This window comes from Artemia franciscana, unplaced genomic scaffold, assembly GCF_032884065.1.
Source record: "Artemia franciscana unplaced genomic scaffold, ASM3288406v1 Scaffold_296, whole genome shotgun sequence".
In the NCBI taxonomy this organism is placed as follows: Eukaryota; Metazoa; Arthropoda; class Branchiopoda; order Anostraca; family Artemiidae; genus Artemia; species Artemia franciscana.
In genome coordinates, this window is record NW_027063679.1 from 445547 (window position 1) to 463588 (window position 18042).

The 18042-nt window shown below is 34.4% G+C and overlaps 2 protein-coding genes across 3 annotated transcripts in view; one reads left to right on the forward strand and one right to left on the reverse strand.

Moving 5' to 3' along the window:
* Positions 1-18042, forward strand: part of LOC136043097 (glycine receptor subunit alpha-4-like) — a 125411-nt gene that overhangs the window by 51339 nt on the left and 56030 nt on the right. For both annotated transcript variants that reach the window (XM_065728043.1, XM_065728044.1), the window contains exons 2-4: positions 5606-6775; positions 11511-11661; positions 14878-15104. In XM_065728043.1, coding sequence (XP_065584115.1) covers positions 5606-6775; positions 11511-11661; positions 14878-15104 — 1548 coding nt within the window. The remainder of the gene's footprint in view (positions 1-5605; positions 6776-11510; positions 11662-14877; positions 15105-18042) is intronic.
* LOC136043098 (uncharacterized) overlaps positions 1-18042 on the reverse strand; it is a 78197-nt gene that overhangs the window by 23276 nt on the left and 36879 nt on the right. The gene's annotated exons all lie outside the window — the stretch shown is intronic.

Consider the following 18042-nt stretch of genomic DNA (forward strand, 5'->3'; position numbering starts at 1 on the left):
GGATTTTCCTCCTCAACGCCCCGCTCTTTACGCTAAAGTTTGACTCTTTCTCTTAACTCTACTTTTTAAAACAGTAAAAAACTTTAGAGTAAAGAGTGGGACGTTGCAAAGAAAAATCCCCTTACATATACGGAGTAATTTCTGTTCATTTTAAGTTTTAATGCTGCTCCTTACTATCAGTTGAAAAAACTTTTCATATTTATTTTTTCATTGTTTTTTTTTATAATAATGCTAGAAAATCCTGCGCTTTCTTCATTGAAATTCTCTTCCCCCATGGAAAATTCAACCATGGAAAGATCTTCTCACGCAGCCCCCCTCCAACTTCTCCTCCCACCCAAACCAAAAAAAAACCCGAAAACGTCTGTAAACTTCCCAATAACCATTACTATATGTAAAGACTGGTCAAAGTTTGTAAGTTGTAGCCCCTCCCACGGGGACTTTGGGGGAGTAAGTCGTCTCCAAAGACACAATTATTAGGTTTTCAGACTATGGTGAATAAAATGGCTATCTTAGAATTTTGATCCGGTGGCATTGGGGGAAAAATGAGCGTGGGAGGGGGCCTAGATGCCCTCAAATTTTATCGGTAACTTAAAAAGGGCAATAGAACGTTTAATTTCCGTTAGAATGAACCCTCTTGCAAAATTCTAGGACCATTGGGTCAATGCGATCACCCCTGGAAAAAAAAAACACGCAACCGTGATCGGTCTCTTTTCGAAAAATACAAATATCCACGTTTTTGTAGATAGGGACTTGAAACTTCTACCGTGGAATTGTCTGATAAGCTGAATGCGATGGTGTGATTTTTGTTAAGATTCGATGACTTTTAGGGGGTGTTTCCCCCTTATTTTCTAAAATAAGGCAAATTTTCTCGGGCTCGTAACTTTTGATGGGTAAGACTAAACTTGATGAAACTTATATATTTAAAATCAGCATTAAAATACAATTCTTTTGATGTAACTATGGCATCAATGATTTCGGTTACTATTGAGGCGGGTCGCTCTTTACTACAGTTCATTACCACGAACTCTTTGATTCTGTCATCCAAGACAGAAATAAGGCAGATAGTCACACAATAAGGGTAATTTAGATAGTCTATCAGTTTAGTTAGCCACTTGGAGGAAATTGGAAGGAACTAGTCATTAAACTTTTCTTAGTCTTACACCAGCTCTACTGTCAGTAACTCTCAGCATTAAATTAAAATTATCTTAAAAAATTATTATAGTTGGTTTTACCAGTCGATATTCATCAAACAGTTCGTGGTAACAAACTGTAGTAAGGGGCGACCAGGCTCAATAGTAAACGAAACTCTAAAAAAATAGAATTTAGATACCATATTTACATCAAAAGAATCGTATTTTAATGCTGATTTTAAATATATAAGTTTCATCAAATTTAGTCTTTGTCATCAAATGTTACGAGCCTGAGAAAATTTCCTTGTTTTGGAAAATAGGGAGAAACACCCCCTAAAAGTCATAGAATCTTAACGAAAGTCACACCATCGCATTCAGCGTACCCTAGAACCCTACTGTAAAAGTTTCAAGCTCCTATCTACAAAGTAGAATTTCGTATTTTTTTGCCAGAAGACCGGTCACGGGTGCGTGTTTATTTTATTTTTTTTCCCAGGGGTCATCGTATCGACCAAGTGATCCTAGAATGCCGCAAGAGGGCTCATTCTAACGGAAATGGAAATTTCTAGCGCCCGTTTTAAGTGACCAAAAAATTGGAGGGCATCTAGGCCCCCTCCCACGCTCATTTTTTTTACCAAAGTCAACGGATCAAAATTTTGGGATAGCCATTTTGTTTAGCATAGTCGAAAACCATAATAACTATGTCTTTTCGGATGACTTAAACCCCCACAGCTCCCAAGGGAGGGGCTGCAAGTTACGAACTTTGACCAGTGTTTACATACAGTAATGGTTATTGGGAAGTGTACAGACGGGGGCGCAGAATTTTCTAGCATTATTATAAAAAAAAACAATGAAAAAATAAATATGAAAAAGTTTTTTCAACTGAAAGTAAGGAACAGCATTAAAACTTAAAACGAACATAGATTATTACGCATATGAGGGGTTCATCTCTTCCTTAATACCTCGCTCTTTACGCTAAAGTATTTTCAGTAATTTCAACTATTTATTTTATGGCCTTTCTGGTTCAGGGGTCATTCCTAAAGAGTTAGGACAAAATTTAAGCTTTAGTTTAAAGAGTAAGGTATTAGCTAGGGGACAAACCCCCCTCATATACATAATAAAAACATAAGAATATAAAAGTTCGTTACGAATAAAAATGTTCGTAAAAAATTAAAAGTTCTAGTTGCCTTTTCACGTAACAAAAAAATGGAGGGGAACTAAGCCTCCTCCCCCACCCCTTTTTCTCTAAATCGTCTGATCAAAACTAAGAGAAAGCCATTTAGCCAAAAAAAGAATTAATATGCAAATTTAATTTTAATAATTCATATGCGGAGAGCAAAAATAAAACTTGCATTAATTCAAAACGTTCAGAAATTAAATAAAAAAAAAAAACTAGTTTTTTAACTGAAAGTAAGGAGCGACATTAAAACTTAAAACGAACAAAAATTACTCCGTGTATAAAAGGGGCTGTTCCCTTCTCAACGCCCCGCTCTTTACGCTAAAGTTTTTTACTGTTTAATAAAGTAGAATTGAGAGAAAGAGTCAAACTTTAGCGCAAAGAGCGGGGCGTTGAGAAGGGAACAGCCCCTTTCATATACGGAGTAATTTCTGTTCGTTTTAAGTTTTAATGTCGCTCCTTACTTTTAGTTAAAAAACTAGTTTTTTATTTAATATCGAGTAAGATACAACTTTAAATTATAAAAAAAACGCTTTAGCATTGCTCGAAATGTAGAACAAATAAACCAGAATATTAGCTCTTGAAATCTGTTTATTCTGTATATACAACGAAGAATTTCAAGTTATGATACAAATTCTATTGCTAGTCTGTAATGCTAATAATATCAAGATAGCCTTACCTTTAAATTTTCAACAAAATAACTGTGAAATATCACTAATATACTTTAATCATTTACTGTAAAAGGTGCCCTCAAATGGTTTACTTTTACTATACCAAAACTCCTATATTGTTTTGTGTTTTCATTAAACGGCTAGTTTTCTATAATTCTACAAAATAGGGATATATCATCAGTTTGTTTATTTGTACTAGTTTTATTGATATACATTAACCTCGTTCTCCTATAAGGTGTTGAAAAAAGCAGTTGTCCCCTAATTACACTGATTGATTCTCGTTTCGGGTTCTCTGCAAAACGCTAAGTGAAACGGTGGCTTTAGGCATTCTATGCTTTAAGGCTGGCCAGACGTAGCATTTTAAAGTTAAACATGGTCTTATTTACTGAAAACCTTCGTATTTTGTATTAGGCTTTGAAAAAGGTTATTTTTATGTTAATGCTTATTTTGAGCGTTTTTTATTAGGGTGACTCTTGATAAAAGATTTGTGGCTCAACAAATAGTTTACTTACCATGCTGCTGTATAGTTTTTTTTTAACAAGTTATATTTATCAAGTGTTAACGTCAGAGTTAAAACAAAAATTACAATGATTCTCTGCCTTATTTGTGAAAAGGCGAGCTCACCACTCGAACGTGTACGCTTTCAAAACAGTGGAAGAAATCCTTGCATCTTCAGGGCCTTTAGTTCTAATCAGAAAATTTTCTCTGGCTTTTATTATAATTTAGAATAAAACTAAAGTTGAGGAAGCAGATCAAACCTTAGGTGTTTATATGATAAACTGTTATGATTTATGAAATTTGATTCTGTGTTTTACAACACCAAAGTATTTCAGCAATCAGCAGAGTAATCAACAAAGTAATCAGCAAAGTAATCATCTAAGTAATCAGCAAAGTAATCAAAAAAGAAATCAGCAAAGTAATCAGCAAAGTAATAGTAATCAGTAGTATTCAGCAAACTAGTAAGTTGTATATCATTTATTTTTATTGATGGCACAGACTCATTGGCAAAACGACGGAATGGTATTTACCCATTCAGCTCAAACCCCATGCAATTCAGATTTCATTTAACTAAAGCCCTGTTAAACTCAACCCTCGTGCAACTCAACCCCCTTCTATCTCAATCCACGTTTTCTGCAACAACATTTAACTTAAATTCCTTACAACGCAATCCCTATTCAAGCCAGTCCCAGTTCAAATCTACCTCGTAAAATGGGCTATGTTAAGTTAATTAAATAATTAAAGGTCGAGTAATTTGCTTTGGTTGATTACACTTAAAGAAAACATGCCATTAAAATGAAATTAGTTACATTAGATTTCTTAGTGTAGGTTCCTTCTAAATATTGGCTACTTTTCTGATAATGTATCCCCATACCTCCAATTAATGATTGTCCCATATGTAACACTGGAATATATAAGAAACTGCACAAAATAAAACAATGATATGTTTAATTTATAATTGCAGCATGTATCTTCTAATCCCATTATCATGTTTCATTTAATTGTCACCCGAAGTAACAACTTCAAATAATATTTGCGTCCAAAAATTGGAATTGGTTATTTTAACGCCACCGCGGTTTTTCGCCACCGTATGGTTTCCGCCACCCAGAAAATTTTGTATCATCAAGAGGATTTGTTGGATCAGAATAGACAGGTTAGGTTAGTCTATGTCTATGTCTATGACTATGTCTATGTCGATGTCTATATCTATGTCTATGCCTGTTTTGGTCTATATCTGTGTCTATGACTATGTATTTTCTAAGTCTAAGTTTGTTCTTATGTCTATGACTATGTCTATATCTATGTCTATTCTGATCTACCTGAATTAAAAGGTGGCGGAAAACATATGGTAGTGAAAAACCACGGTGGCGCTAGAACACTGCTACGAAAAATTGTATTAAAATCCCTTGGGGAAATTTTTATCATAGGATAAAAAATACGATAGAATCAGTTAACAGAAAAGGCATAGCGTACCACGAAATGGTAGACAACGGAGAAATATTGTTAATCGTTCTAGTTTTGTTGGTTTGTTTATTGCTCTCAGGAACACTGACCACACCCCTTTTTTTGAGTTACTCTGATCTACTTGCCGAAGACCCTGTTGGTAACACTGTTGCGCATACTCTTTTCTGAGAGCCAGAGAAAGTCTTTTGCCTCCTTCCCCAAAAAGCAAAATATTAAGTTTCTTACCCCATACCTCCTACAAAAACACCTAAATTTCTAAACTTGATGCACTTACCGGGAGACAAAATGGGGTTTACTTGTACAAATCAAACTTTTTGTGGAATTCAAAACAAATTCTATTAAACCTACTGACAGCTTGAGTTGGAAACCAACTGACTTTAATTGTAAAAATACTCTGAAAAGTTTTACGCTTTAGGTACCCATTGTACAACATCATTCGATTCCTTTTCCAATTGCAATCCGGTTTAGATGGGTAAACTCCTAACTGAAATTCATTTTTTAGTTTCCTGCTCACGGAAACCTTTTCCTGCTTAGCAGACTAAAATAACTGATTGGGAGAAAATGAACTTTTAGCGTCTTTTATTTAGAGTGATAATTTTCAATAAAATACGAATAACAATAGTAAGAAAAGACTTATTAACAGACGCTAAAATTTCACTTTTTTCCAGGTCAGGTGGTGCAAGTATCAAAGATAACAGAGTTCTTGGAATTCATTCATGTCCTTCAAACTTCGTACCTCGTCTAGACCGACAAAAGTTCACCCAAAGAGCTATTCGTCACCAAACCGCCTTATATAGCAATACATTTCCTACTGGTTTGAATAAAAAGCCCGAGAAGCCCTTTCGCAGGAAACAACGTTTTTCTCGAAATATTAAAAGTTCGAAAGGAATTCTAAGTAGGAAAACGAAAAGCTTGACAGACTTATTGACAGGAAGAGGGTTTCCTGATGGCCAGCATGGGTTACTTGAAAAAGAAGATGACTCCCATCTTTGGACAAAGACATTTGACGATAAAATATGGCCTAAAGAAGTAAGTAGGGAAAGAAACAAGTTGCCATGGTTTTTGCACGACTCTAGTAAGTGTTCCGATACCAGAGGTTATGATTACGATTATGATAGTGGAGCGTATATTTCAAGGCCACCCTGTAATCCAACCCCACAGCCCAGAGGGGAAATATTTCATGGCTCAGTTTTAGTGGTTGAAACCAGCGCCAATGAAACTTTACGTGAAATTCTTGACTTGTGCACAGGCGTTGAAACCTATGACATGGTCGAAATAGCTGACTTGGAGTTTCTGTTTGAGGAAATTGAAAAAGAAATTTCAGAAACAGATTATCAAGAACCTAACAGCGTTGTAATCTTGTTCAACGTAGAAAGTTTTAATGAGTGGAGTGCAGATAAAATAGGTCAAAGCCTTCAAGAAATTCTCTACACAATGGAAGACTATTTTGCAGAAGTCAACATATTCAGTAAATTTCTTCATGGCGATCTAGATAGAAATCCAAAATACGAAGAAACTCTATATAAAATGAAGCATGTTGTTTCTGAGTATTGTCGTATGGACCCATCCCGTTGTTCAGATTTCAGCACTGCTCTAACTGGGCTGATAGCCAAATACAAGTCAAATAATACATCAAATAATGAGAAACCGCAGGATGTGGCAAATTTGACTGAAACAACCATTTATTCGAAAGAAGACAAGTCTCAACTTGAAATTATGATGGAAACCTTAAGACAACAAGGAGCCCGATTTTGTCGAGAAACTGGGCTCGGTGTTGGTAGTAGGGCGGTAGCAATTCACGCTGCTACTTATGCAAGTCGAGTACCATTTAAGAAAACGTAAATATACACATATTTTTATTTTAGTTTTTATATCGAGTTTGGCAAAAAGAATTCCGAGGTTCAAATTAAATGTTTAATGGGGGGGTATCAAAAGTTTTGTTTTTATTCCATGATTTAATTAACAGTAATATCCACTCCCTTATTTTTTGAATATCTTCTTATTCCCAGAAAGGAGGGGGTGAAGTCTCTATTTCGGCATTCCTCTGCTGGTACCCACAAAGGAAGTAGATTTTAAGTATCGAATCCCCTTCGATTACCATAAAATCCAGTTTTTGTGTAAGGCTCAATGTTATAAAAATTCTACGTATAATTAAGGGCCAGATATTTCAGCCCCATAGACAGGAGAGGGGATGACTTCATGCTTTGTCTCAAATAATCACAGTATTATTTTTAGTAAATACCCTCTACTGTTCCTCAAGTGAATATTTTGCCTGTTGTCTCACTTGATTTATTTCTACAAAATCAGTACCTCCTCTGTTTTCTCCTCCTCATAGCAAATTGCGTTGAAAAAAAATCATTAAAATTCAGCAAGTCAAGGTCATTCATAATGCTCACCGAGAAAAATAGAAAAAAACTAGACTTTGTTGTTTTAATGCAACCCGATAGTCTATTTTGGATCCTGAGAAAAAAAAATCAGTGCCCCTCACTCCTTCTATCAAAATATAAGAGAGCGGGTCTGCTCTATCACTTCACAGGTCAAAATTAATTACGAGGGACGCCGTGATACCATCAGAAAATTCGGTTACCACTTAATGCCACTAAAAATACAACTTATTATGGTAATATAACTTGCATTACATTGGGAGGGGATTATATTTAATCTAATCTATTTTGCACCTGAGATAAATTATATGGTAAATATTGAATCAAGCCAGAGGTATATACAATCCTATTGCAAAAAATTCAATAAAGAAGTTTTCAGTAAAATTTTCTGAAAATGTGCTGTAAGCTATTTGCTGACATAGTTTTTTGGGGAAGTCAGAAACACCCTTGCGATAAATTAGTTACTAGATAAGGCAAGAAGATAGGATCCCTAGATTATAAAATATCTGACCGCCAATAAAATGATTGAAAATGTCATAGAATACGAAAAAATATCCTACAAATGACACCACGCAATTGTCTAAGAACACAGATTCCAATAAAATTTCAATGGCTCTTGAGAACCATGCTGTTCGCTGATCCATAGGGAAAGGCAGAACTTGAAACAGAATTCAACTATTATCCATCATCGTCAGGTCACCTATAGCTCAACTCAGTCTCATGCTTTAGTTGAGTACCCACAAGGTGAAAACTCTAGTTTTTCTTTCTAAGGGGGCAATGACTTCATACATTTTTTCACTTTGAATACAAAATCCTTTTCAAAGGTTCTCTCAAATATTTGGGCACGATCTGTTTGGCACTAAGAAACCGATTCGAGAAGGTAAAACAAATTTCTTAGGTTGGCTTTCTTCATTTTGGCAGCTGTGAAGGTTTGCTCTGCAGATGTTTAAGAGCAGAAAAAATTGACAGAGCAAAGCATAAAATAAAACCACTTTTAGCAGCTAGAGTCTTTTTGTGAAGTAGTTGTGAAGGTATGCTCTGCAGATGTTTAATAATAATAATAAAAAAAACAAAAAAACAGAAAAAGCCGACAGAGCAAAGCATCAAATAAAACCACTTTGGGCAGCTAGAGTCTTTTTGTGAAGTAGTTGTGAAGATATGCTCTGTAGATGTTTAAGAGAAAAACAGAAAAAGTAAATAGAGCAAAGCATCAAATAAAACCATTTTCTTCAGCTAGGGTCTTTTTGTGAAGTAGTTGTGAAGGTTTGCTCTCCTGATGTTTAAGAAAAAAACATAAAAAGTTGACAGAGCAAAGCATCAAATAAAACAACTTTCAGCAGCTGGGTCTGACAACTACTTGGGTCTGCTACTTGGGTGCTGGGTCTGTAAAACGCAGCTGGGTCTGAGTCAGTCGAAATTTCAAAGGTTCTCTTTTCCACTTTTTAAGTATGTCTTTCAAGTAATTCAACTTGGATGATTTCAATAAAGAATCCAGGATCAGTAGCAGCAAGTTACACTCCTTTTCAATAGCAGCAGAGAATAAATGGAGCCTGAACAAGTTCTTTTAAGTCCTCATGTTGCGTTGTAATTAAGTTACACCTGTTTCTATGAAAGTTTCAAAAAGTGTCGTTTCATACTTTAGAAGTAGCAGTGGCATTAAACGGGGGTGGTTACCCTCTTTTTATTCATTCTGAAGGGACTATTGTAACATACTTGGAAACAGAGCTACACTTTATCCATTGCATGCATTCCGAGAGGGAATATTGTATTGTGTTTGAAAACTGAGAAACATCCTTTTCAGTGGCAATACATTAATACTTTAGTAGCGGGAATAGAAAAAAAAGAAAGAGAATCATCAAATTGACCGCGATTACTGAAATTACTAATAAATGTAAACATATTTTTAAAAACATAATGATACTGATTCTCAAAAGTTTCCGCAGTTTTGGTTGCATTAATATTTAAAAACTAAAAACATCCAAAAAACATTTTATTTTCTGAACAGTACAAATTACGTTCTGCCTTTTAATTGACTTGGAGGACAGTAGCCCTACTCCTGTCTGCTTTAATTTCTGTTCTTTTTAAGTTCGACTATATTTTTCATTAGAATGTGTATTGGTTTTGTGTACCATACCTTAAATGACTGTAATTTCTTTTACTTTATTTCCTCTCGTCGTTACTTTATTTCTTTGTTTAATACAGGTCTTTACTATTCTTAGAAAGGCTTCTTTTCTGGAAAACTCCTTTAAATTAACATGTGTCGTCTCTAATTGACACTTTTTTTTACTGGCAAATAAAAGGAAAATTTTTAATTTTTTTTTCAGTTTTTCTGCACAAGAATTGTGCTTTTGGCTCCCTATTTATACTTATGGACAAAATTTTATGACAAACTATAATAATAACTGTACTACAGAACTTTAGCCGGAGAAATATTATTCAAGCCAATGGATTAAAAATCTCTATAATTTCCCGCCATATGGCCGAGGCCATTTTTACCACATCGTGTTATAGACTTTAATATTGACTTTTTTTCCCAGGAAGTTTTCCATGCTTAGAAAATGCACGTGATAACGCCTCTCAAAATAGATGCAAGGGACATTGTTGAATCTCTTTTTCCAAATGTGTTATAATAATCCCTCTCAGAATCGACAAAAGAGGTTTTTGCTTCGACTTATTTTGCTTATAGAAGGTTTTATTTTTACAGAAACTTTACAAATGTGTTCAAAATATATTCTGCAAGACACCGTGATTAATGTAAACAAACAAGTCTTGAAAAAAAACCTAAGCTATAGCCCCTGTTTCTTCTTTAGAGTAAACAAGACACCTTGAACAGGTTTTTCTTATTAATTATATCCCCTCAACCCAATATATTTATTTCAGAAACTTTGCTATAACTTGAAGTTGGGAATTCCTATGTCAGCTGGCGCATAAGGTGACATCGGTAAAGCCTCCTTAATCCTTTTACTTATCTTCTATCCCTCTAAAACCTGGATGATCTCTAAAACAACAACGAAAAGCTGTTGTCATAAGAGACTTGCAATTAGTTAGGACGCTATTAAACGAAAACAATCTTTAGAAAAGTGAAACTTTCTGTAAAAACAAAGTGAAAAAGCCAATCTTTATCTTTCGCTTTGAATTACCTGCTGAAAGACAACATGATCATTCGCGTTTTAATTAGGGCAGTAAGGGTCATGATGAGTCAATAAAATAGGGAGCAATTACAGCTGTAAGCCTCATAAAATGAGACAGGAGCATCGTCTGGGGGTGATCAATGGGGGTAGTTGCCCCAAATAACGTTGATAAGAAATTTAGTATACATCCCATGCCCCTTTACTATCCAGATATGGACCCCCCTTGCCTCGCCAATAAAATGCTGGAAATTTGCCCTGAACTGGTGGAGGAATAAGGCATACAAAAATAATTATTTAGTCAATTAAGTACCTTACGTAATACGCATTTAATGTCAAATGTAAGAAAAACTGGCGGGGATGTAGCTTCCCCCCCTCTGCCCAGACCTACAACAATCCCTGATAAGAAGCGCATGCATAAACTGCGGAAAGTGAATTGCGTTGTTTAGGCTCATGTATATAGGTTGCACATCATCTTTCTACTAAGATGAATAAGAAAACAATAACAGTGTTCGAATTATTAGTTCGGTTATTAGTTCGGTTACAGTGTTCGGTTCTTAGTGCTATTTTCTTTATTCAGAATATTGCCTAAGAATTAGAAAGTTTTTAGGATACGGCAGGATAAGATTCTTAGGATAAGAATTAGAAAGTCTTTAAGAATTAGGATACGGCATTAGACTTTACAGTCCGTACCGGCGGTGCTGATCTCTGTTTCTTGGCCCTTCAGCCAGGAAGTGCAATGGGGGGCTGGGGACCAGCCAACCTGTGCTTTCACACACCCTTCCTGTTTACCTTCCCCAGATTTCTCCAGGTACCCATTTAGAGCTGGGTCGACTCTGGCTAAGCTTACAGAGTCACGCCACTGACCCCCGTCCTAAACTGAAGAATTGAGTACACTGGGATTCGAACCCGCGTCCTCTCAGACAAGGGATCCCTAATCCAGCTGCTATTAATTACTGCTATCAGTAATTAAGCTAAACCACTGCAAGATGGTTCTTTTAAGATTGTAGCTTACAAGAAGTGTATTAGAGCTGCAGATGAATTTTGGATTTCATTTTTAGGGGCGATAGCAGCTTAACTCTAAGTGACATCTTACCATTGCCGATGAAGAGCTACGACAAAAATATACCCCCAAAATACCAAGGCCAGCCAACAGTTGTTTATTTTCATGTTACCGTATTGTCAATTGATTCTATAAATGAGGAATCTATGGTAAGTGTTTTAATTGTATTAAAATAACAGGAAATAGCCCGTTTTCATACTGAGGTGTAATGTTACACTTATGCTAGTAAAGCTGAAACCATGAAAAAGATGTTTGTGCTCATACAGCAATATCAATTTTTTTTTAAAAAGAAAATTCTGCTTTGTTTATTTTTAAAATCTGGTTTGTTTTGAACACTTAATAGCCTACTAAAAGCAAAGAAGCCACAGAAAAAAGATAACTGGGCTTAGATCAATAGCATGGAAGCCAAATAAAGGAACTACCGAAATTTCTTTGTGGGCAAACCAATTAACTAACCTTCTCTTAAACACGGATTAACAATATAAATTATTTTTTAAGCAAAAACACAAAACGCAACAGGAGAGTAAAATCAGGGGAGTAAGGCTTTTAAGCTTTTTGACACAACATTTTATTGACAAGTGTTTTAAATCTGAAAATCACTTTTTTATTTAAAACTTGAAAACTTTTCCAAACTTCAACCGGAGCATACTGACAGTCTGACAGTCTTGTTACTAAGGCTACTGACACAAGGTGTTTGGATTTCGTGGAAAATGTGCCTTTTAGATATGCTCTGACTAGACGATACGGGGCTCTAGCGATACGTGTAGAAAAAGAGCCATAAGCCTTCAATGTATATTTTTTCTATCGGAGCCACTTTATGCGGAGGGGTTAGGATATAAAAATTGGAGAAGTTCATTTGATTAGATATCAAAAGTTCTTGTGACCCTTTAAGGTATCTAGAGTGGTTGGTAGAGCGGTTATGCAACCCAAACCCCCGTAGTCTCGAAAGATATTCAAATTATGGGGTAGTTATTTTGTTCATATCGTCTCAATAGGCCTTGGGACAAGGGCAGAAAAAAAATTGGGTTATTCTTCAAACTTTGTAATACAAAAGGGGGCCTTTGGGATATTTCAGAAATGGTTAGAACTTTCAGGTTAATATAACAGGGAATGTTGAGGTGCTTAATGAACTAACTAAAAGGCTCTATGTACTTCCAAATTGTCAAAGGGGTATATCTGCCAAATCTAAGGAACGGCTAAAGGTATTAAGACAAAATTTTCAGAGATTGTTTAGGGGGATGTTAAACAAAACTAAAAGAGATTATTTGCATTCCTAGTGTAAGAAATACCTTTCTACAGCATTACTAGATCGGCTTAGGAATAGCCCAGCCTAGTAAAAGCTATTTAATGTCTTGTAATTTACAGAAAACTATATATACATTAAATCAAATTCTTTTACAATTTTAAAATTAAAAAATCGAAATTTCTGTTTTATAAAACTCCTAAACTTGAATAGTAGATAATTCCAGGAATTATTAGCATTGTGTATTGAATGTTTGTTTTTATCTTCATATGTTCATTCCTGTCAATTAATTATAAAAAAAACTTTTTCTACAAAATAATTTTTTCAGTGGAAAATAAAGACCTCCAATAAACCAAAAATGAGTCGAAACAAAGTGAAATTATCTTCCATGCGTAAAACTACCACAAATCACATTCGATTAATAAACGAAATTCCAAAGGAACATTAATTACAATAAATAACTGAGTCAAGCTCTAAACGAGCAAAAATTAACATGAGTGGGACTGATCCCCCCCCATACCTTCTGAAAACCAGAAGATAATTTGTATTTTACTGTAAACAAAATTAATCTTTAGTTTTATCGTTTTTTAACTTTAGTAAATCAAAAATTACTAAGACTTTAAGGAATAAATATTAGTATATGCATATTAAACTCTCAATCCATTTAGCTTGTCAAATTTCATACATATGTAAAACAGTTTTGCTGCTGTTCCCAAATGATGAAGCAGGCTAAATTAATGCTCTGAGAAACTTTACACATATTTATCAGGGAATTAAGTCCCGCTCCAAGCCTCTAGATTAATAGCAGGATGATATACTCCCATTAATGCCGTTTAATATTTGCAATATTAATCATTAATTATCAATTAAATAAACCATTAATCATTAACTAATATTTTCAATGTTGTTAGTTATGATAGTGTATGCACTGAAGATGTTGCAAGTAGAATAGCCAAGGTCCATGGCATTTTTTCATAGCTTAAAAGAGTTTGGAAAATAGAAAGATAAGTCTGCAAAACAAGATTAGTATATTGGAAGCTACAAAGGTGACAATGGAAATTTACTGTTCTAAAACATGGCCGCTTCCGAAGACGAATAAAGACTTGTTAGATGTTTTCTTGGGGAATTTTCTATAAATATTTTTAGGTACACATTTTACTGTCAGCATTTCAAAAAGTGAACTGTTCAAACAAGTTGGTTCTATCCCACTTTCTAGGGCTGTAAAGAGAAAAAGGGAGAGTTTGCCAGGGCACTTTTGCAGATGAAGGGTGACAGATTCCCGACTGTCTTCTTATTCAGTCACCCATCTAGGGCCTCATGAAAAGCACATCATTCCCAAAGTGCGCAGAAAGAGTTCATAAAAATGTTGTACAGGAAATTAGGACTTCTTGCAAGGGTGCGACCAGGGAAGATTGGGATCTTCCCTGATCTTCCCTTTTGAATAGATTGGGATCGAGGGGGAGCTTGCACAGCTATGCTGGCCTTAGGCTGCCTGATGCAGCAATCAGTGTTATTAGTAGTAGTATAGCCGAAAAGAGTAATTTTCAACGTTTTTGCCAGAGTCTTGGGGGGAAGGGGAACTGTTATTATTTTCAAAATAGAGTGAAAGCAAAATATCATGTTAAATGAATAATGTCAAGAAGGAACAAATTTTATCATTAATACCAAATAAGAGTCAAAGAAAATATAATAATATCCTGAACACTTTTCCAAGGAAAATCTTGTTATGGAAGCCTCACTTTTTGTTCGAAACCATTTAAAAATAAAAAAAATCAATGTGTTGAAGGCAGCGCGTAAGAAATATATAATATTCTGAAGATTTGAATGTAAACTAAAGTATTTATGGCTTTGTTTATGCTTCTTAATCTAAAAAAATGAAAATTATATACTTTCAGCTACTGGGTATCAAATTGGAATCATTTAGCGAAATATAATTATAATTACACTCTAAGCACATTATTCTCATGATGTGAAAGCAAGCTAAATTATTTGTAGCTTTGTATATGCTTTTTAACATAAAAACAAAAAACAAAAACTGTATAGTGTCAGCTAATGGGCATTAGATGGCAATATCCTCAATTTTATTTCATTTTTTTTTCAATTTTATTTTATTTCATTTCAGACTTACGTTGCAGACATCTTCTTAGCGCAGAGTTGGCGTGATCACAGGCTTCGATTACCAGAAAATATGACGGAAGAATACAGAATATTAGACGTCGGTTGGCTACAAAACATATGGAGACCCGATTGCTTTTTCAAAAATGCCAAAAAGGTCACTTTCCACGAAATGAGTGTTCCAAATCATTACCTATGGCTTTATCATGATAAAACTCTGCTATACATGGCGAAGTAAGTTCAGAATAATTATTTGATCAATTAAATTATTTAACAGTGAAATTCTGAGGCCGTGTTCAATTGACCCACAGTAGTTTAAAAAGTTATATATTACCCATCCCATACTCAAGAGGAAAGTGAAAAGAATTTCCTGACTTTTATTCACAAAAAGTTATCGACACAATTAAGGCTACTGTTTGGAAAAGACAAAACAATCTTGATGTCAAAGCTCCAACTTCCACCAATTTCCACAGTTTAGAAAACGAAAATTAAAAAGAATTTTGGAAAACTATCTCAATACTCAAATAAGATATAGGGAAAAAGTTGGAGCAAAGGATTGAGTGTTTTTATTTAGTAATAAATCAACCAAAACATATGGCTGTTACAATCTGGTTAAAGCTTAGATTCTCCATTGAATCAAGAACAGTTCTTTCCATTTTTTTTTTGGTACTTCACTATCAGAACAGTTACATAGTACATTTTGAAACACCTAAACCGAAATATCTCAGCAATAGGCTAACTTTAAAGGTTGCAGTCACCACTTCTGATACAAACGTCAGATAAATGTTTCAAAGAATTGTCACATGTAACATAAAGTCATAATTAAAGTTGTCTTCTTGCCCATAGTCAGCTTAAAGTTTTGAGGTGAAGCATCCTTCATTTTCCCACATTTTTGTCGGATTGTGATTGATGTTGAGAATTGGAAAAGTCTTTTCTTTCGCTTTCTGTTGCTCTGGCATGGGTTTTCAGTTTATATAAGTCTCCGAAAAAAGGCCAAATTAATTTTGAAAGGTTTATGGCACATGAAAAATATAAGAAACTACTCAACTAGTTCAAAGGGATAAATCAAGTGACCAATTTATTTTTAAAACCCTACTCTTATTTTGTGAGTCTTATATTGTCTTTCGGAAATTGAATATAAAAAAAATTGGACTTCTACTCGAAAATCCTAAATATATTCAGGTAATGGATATTGCTTACTTCAATCAACCTGAAACATCTTTTAACATAATCAAAAAGCTATGGCGTAGAAATACACGTGCTTTGTATTTTCAATACCCTTTTTCAATAGACCCTTCAATAGACCCTTTTCTAAAGTCCCTACTCCGTCTTATAGTCTTACGTTTTTTGACAGTTGTGCCTAGAGGAAGTATATTAGATAAGTCGCCCCAAAGATGATGTTCTTTGTTTGGAGTTGAATGTGTGCTTCCATTTTAGAGGGCAAATTTTACAAAGGGCTTACTTTTTTCTACGTCTGTGCGATGGAATTGTCAAATTTCTTCCTCTTTTGAGCTTGCCTTGTCTGCCTAGATTTTCTCGATTTGCTTTTTCCTCTAGGAACACTACGGTAGACAACCAAAATTTGGAAAAAAATAGTATTTTTGTTTAACTTTTGGTAAATCTAGAGCCACTTTGGAAAGGCCCACCTGTGACAACTTCTTGGCAAAATAGCCAAAAAGTTGTTTTATTGTTGTAAGTGCCCGAAATTTAAATATGTATTTGGAAAAGATTTAATTTACCAAAAAAAAAAAAAACAATATAAACAAAATTATTAGGCAACAAAAATAAAGATATTAGTACCCTTTCTCATTGGTAAAATTGGTAAAATAAACAAAAAGATAGTTTAACCACATTTTAATTTAACGAAATTTTAACTACAGTAAATCGATGTTTTTGTTGAGTTTTGTAAATTTAGAGCCAACCCAGGAAAATCCAACTGTGAAGGAAATGCATCCTACGAAAGGGCCAAGCAGGTTAAGTATTTGGGTAATAAGCTGTAAAAGGCACCAGAATTAAATCTGTCAAGGTTAACTGTTCAATTTAAGACTTTAATTTTCTTTACTTTTACTTTTCTTTTCTTTACTTTACTTTTTACTTTTTCTTTTTTTTTTTACTTTTTCTTTACTTTACTTTTCTTTTACTTTACTTTTCTTTGTGTGGTAAACTTTTTAACTTAAAGTTTGGTGGCACACAAAATAAAATTTTTAGGCATGGAAAATAAAGTAATCCACTGAGAGGAGAGAAGGTGGCATTTTAAAAAAAATGCCACCTTTAGTCGGAGATATAAATATATTTAAGTTTAACAAAATGTCGACTACAGAACATAAAGCCATACTGTAAAACATGGCACTTAAAAATTAATAGTAAGACCGGAATTTAATGGTATAACCAAGCATATGATAAATATTGCTTTACCAGTTTAGTAAAAAAAGTTAATAAAATAAAAAAAAGTAATTAGTGTCACCACAATAACAGAAACACAAAAGTTACAACCAAGCATATGATAAATATTGCTTTACCAGTTTAATAAAAAAAGTTAATAAAATAAAAAAAAAGTAATTGGTGTCACCACAATAACTGAAACACAAAAGAGCAATGTGTGTACCACCCCAGAAAGCCTGAAACTTAATTCTGAAACTCATCCTCCTATTAAAAAGACAGCTCAATATTTATACACTGCGGTAACTGATATTCCGACTCCTTCCAATCTATTCCCCAGAGCCACAGTCATGTGAATAAACATTATGATCGTAAGAACTTGGTTTCAGACACTCTGCGGATATAACTGAAATATTGTAACGACTATGAAAAAATGTATGGCAGCAAACTGTAAGTAAAGAGCGACCCGCGATAAGAGTTAATTTTCTAGACAATATTCTTTGAATACGAATGAATTAATATGCAACGCATTACTTACACGAGAATAATATGTAAGTGTTAAAAAAATAGCGGTGAGTTTTGAAAAAAATTCATTATGATCATTCATAATCAGAAATAACGCTATAGCGTTGCCTATAGTAAAGGCCATATGGGTCAAATGTTATATTTGTCCCCCAGAGGCAATTCATATGGAAGGAGCGGTCGCATAAATTTCGGAAGGGGCTCATTAGATTTGAAAGTGGAAGTTCTAGTGACACTTTTGAAGAGTCAAAAGCATCGGAGGACAACTAAC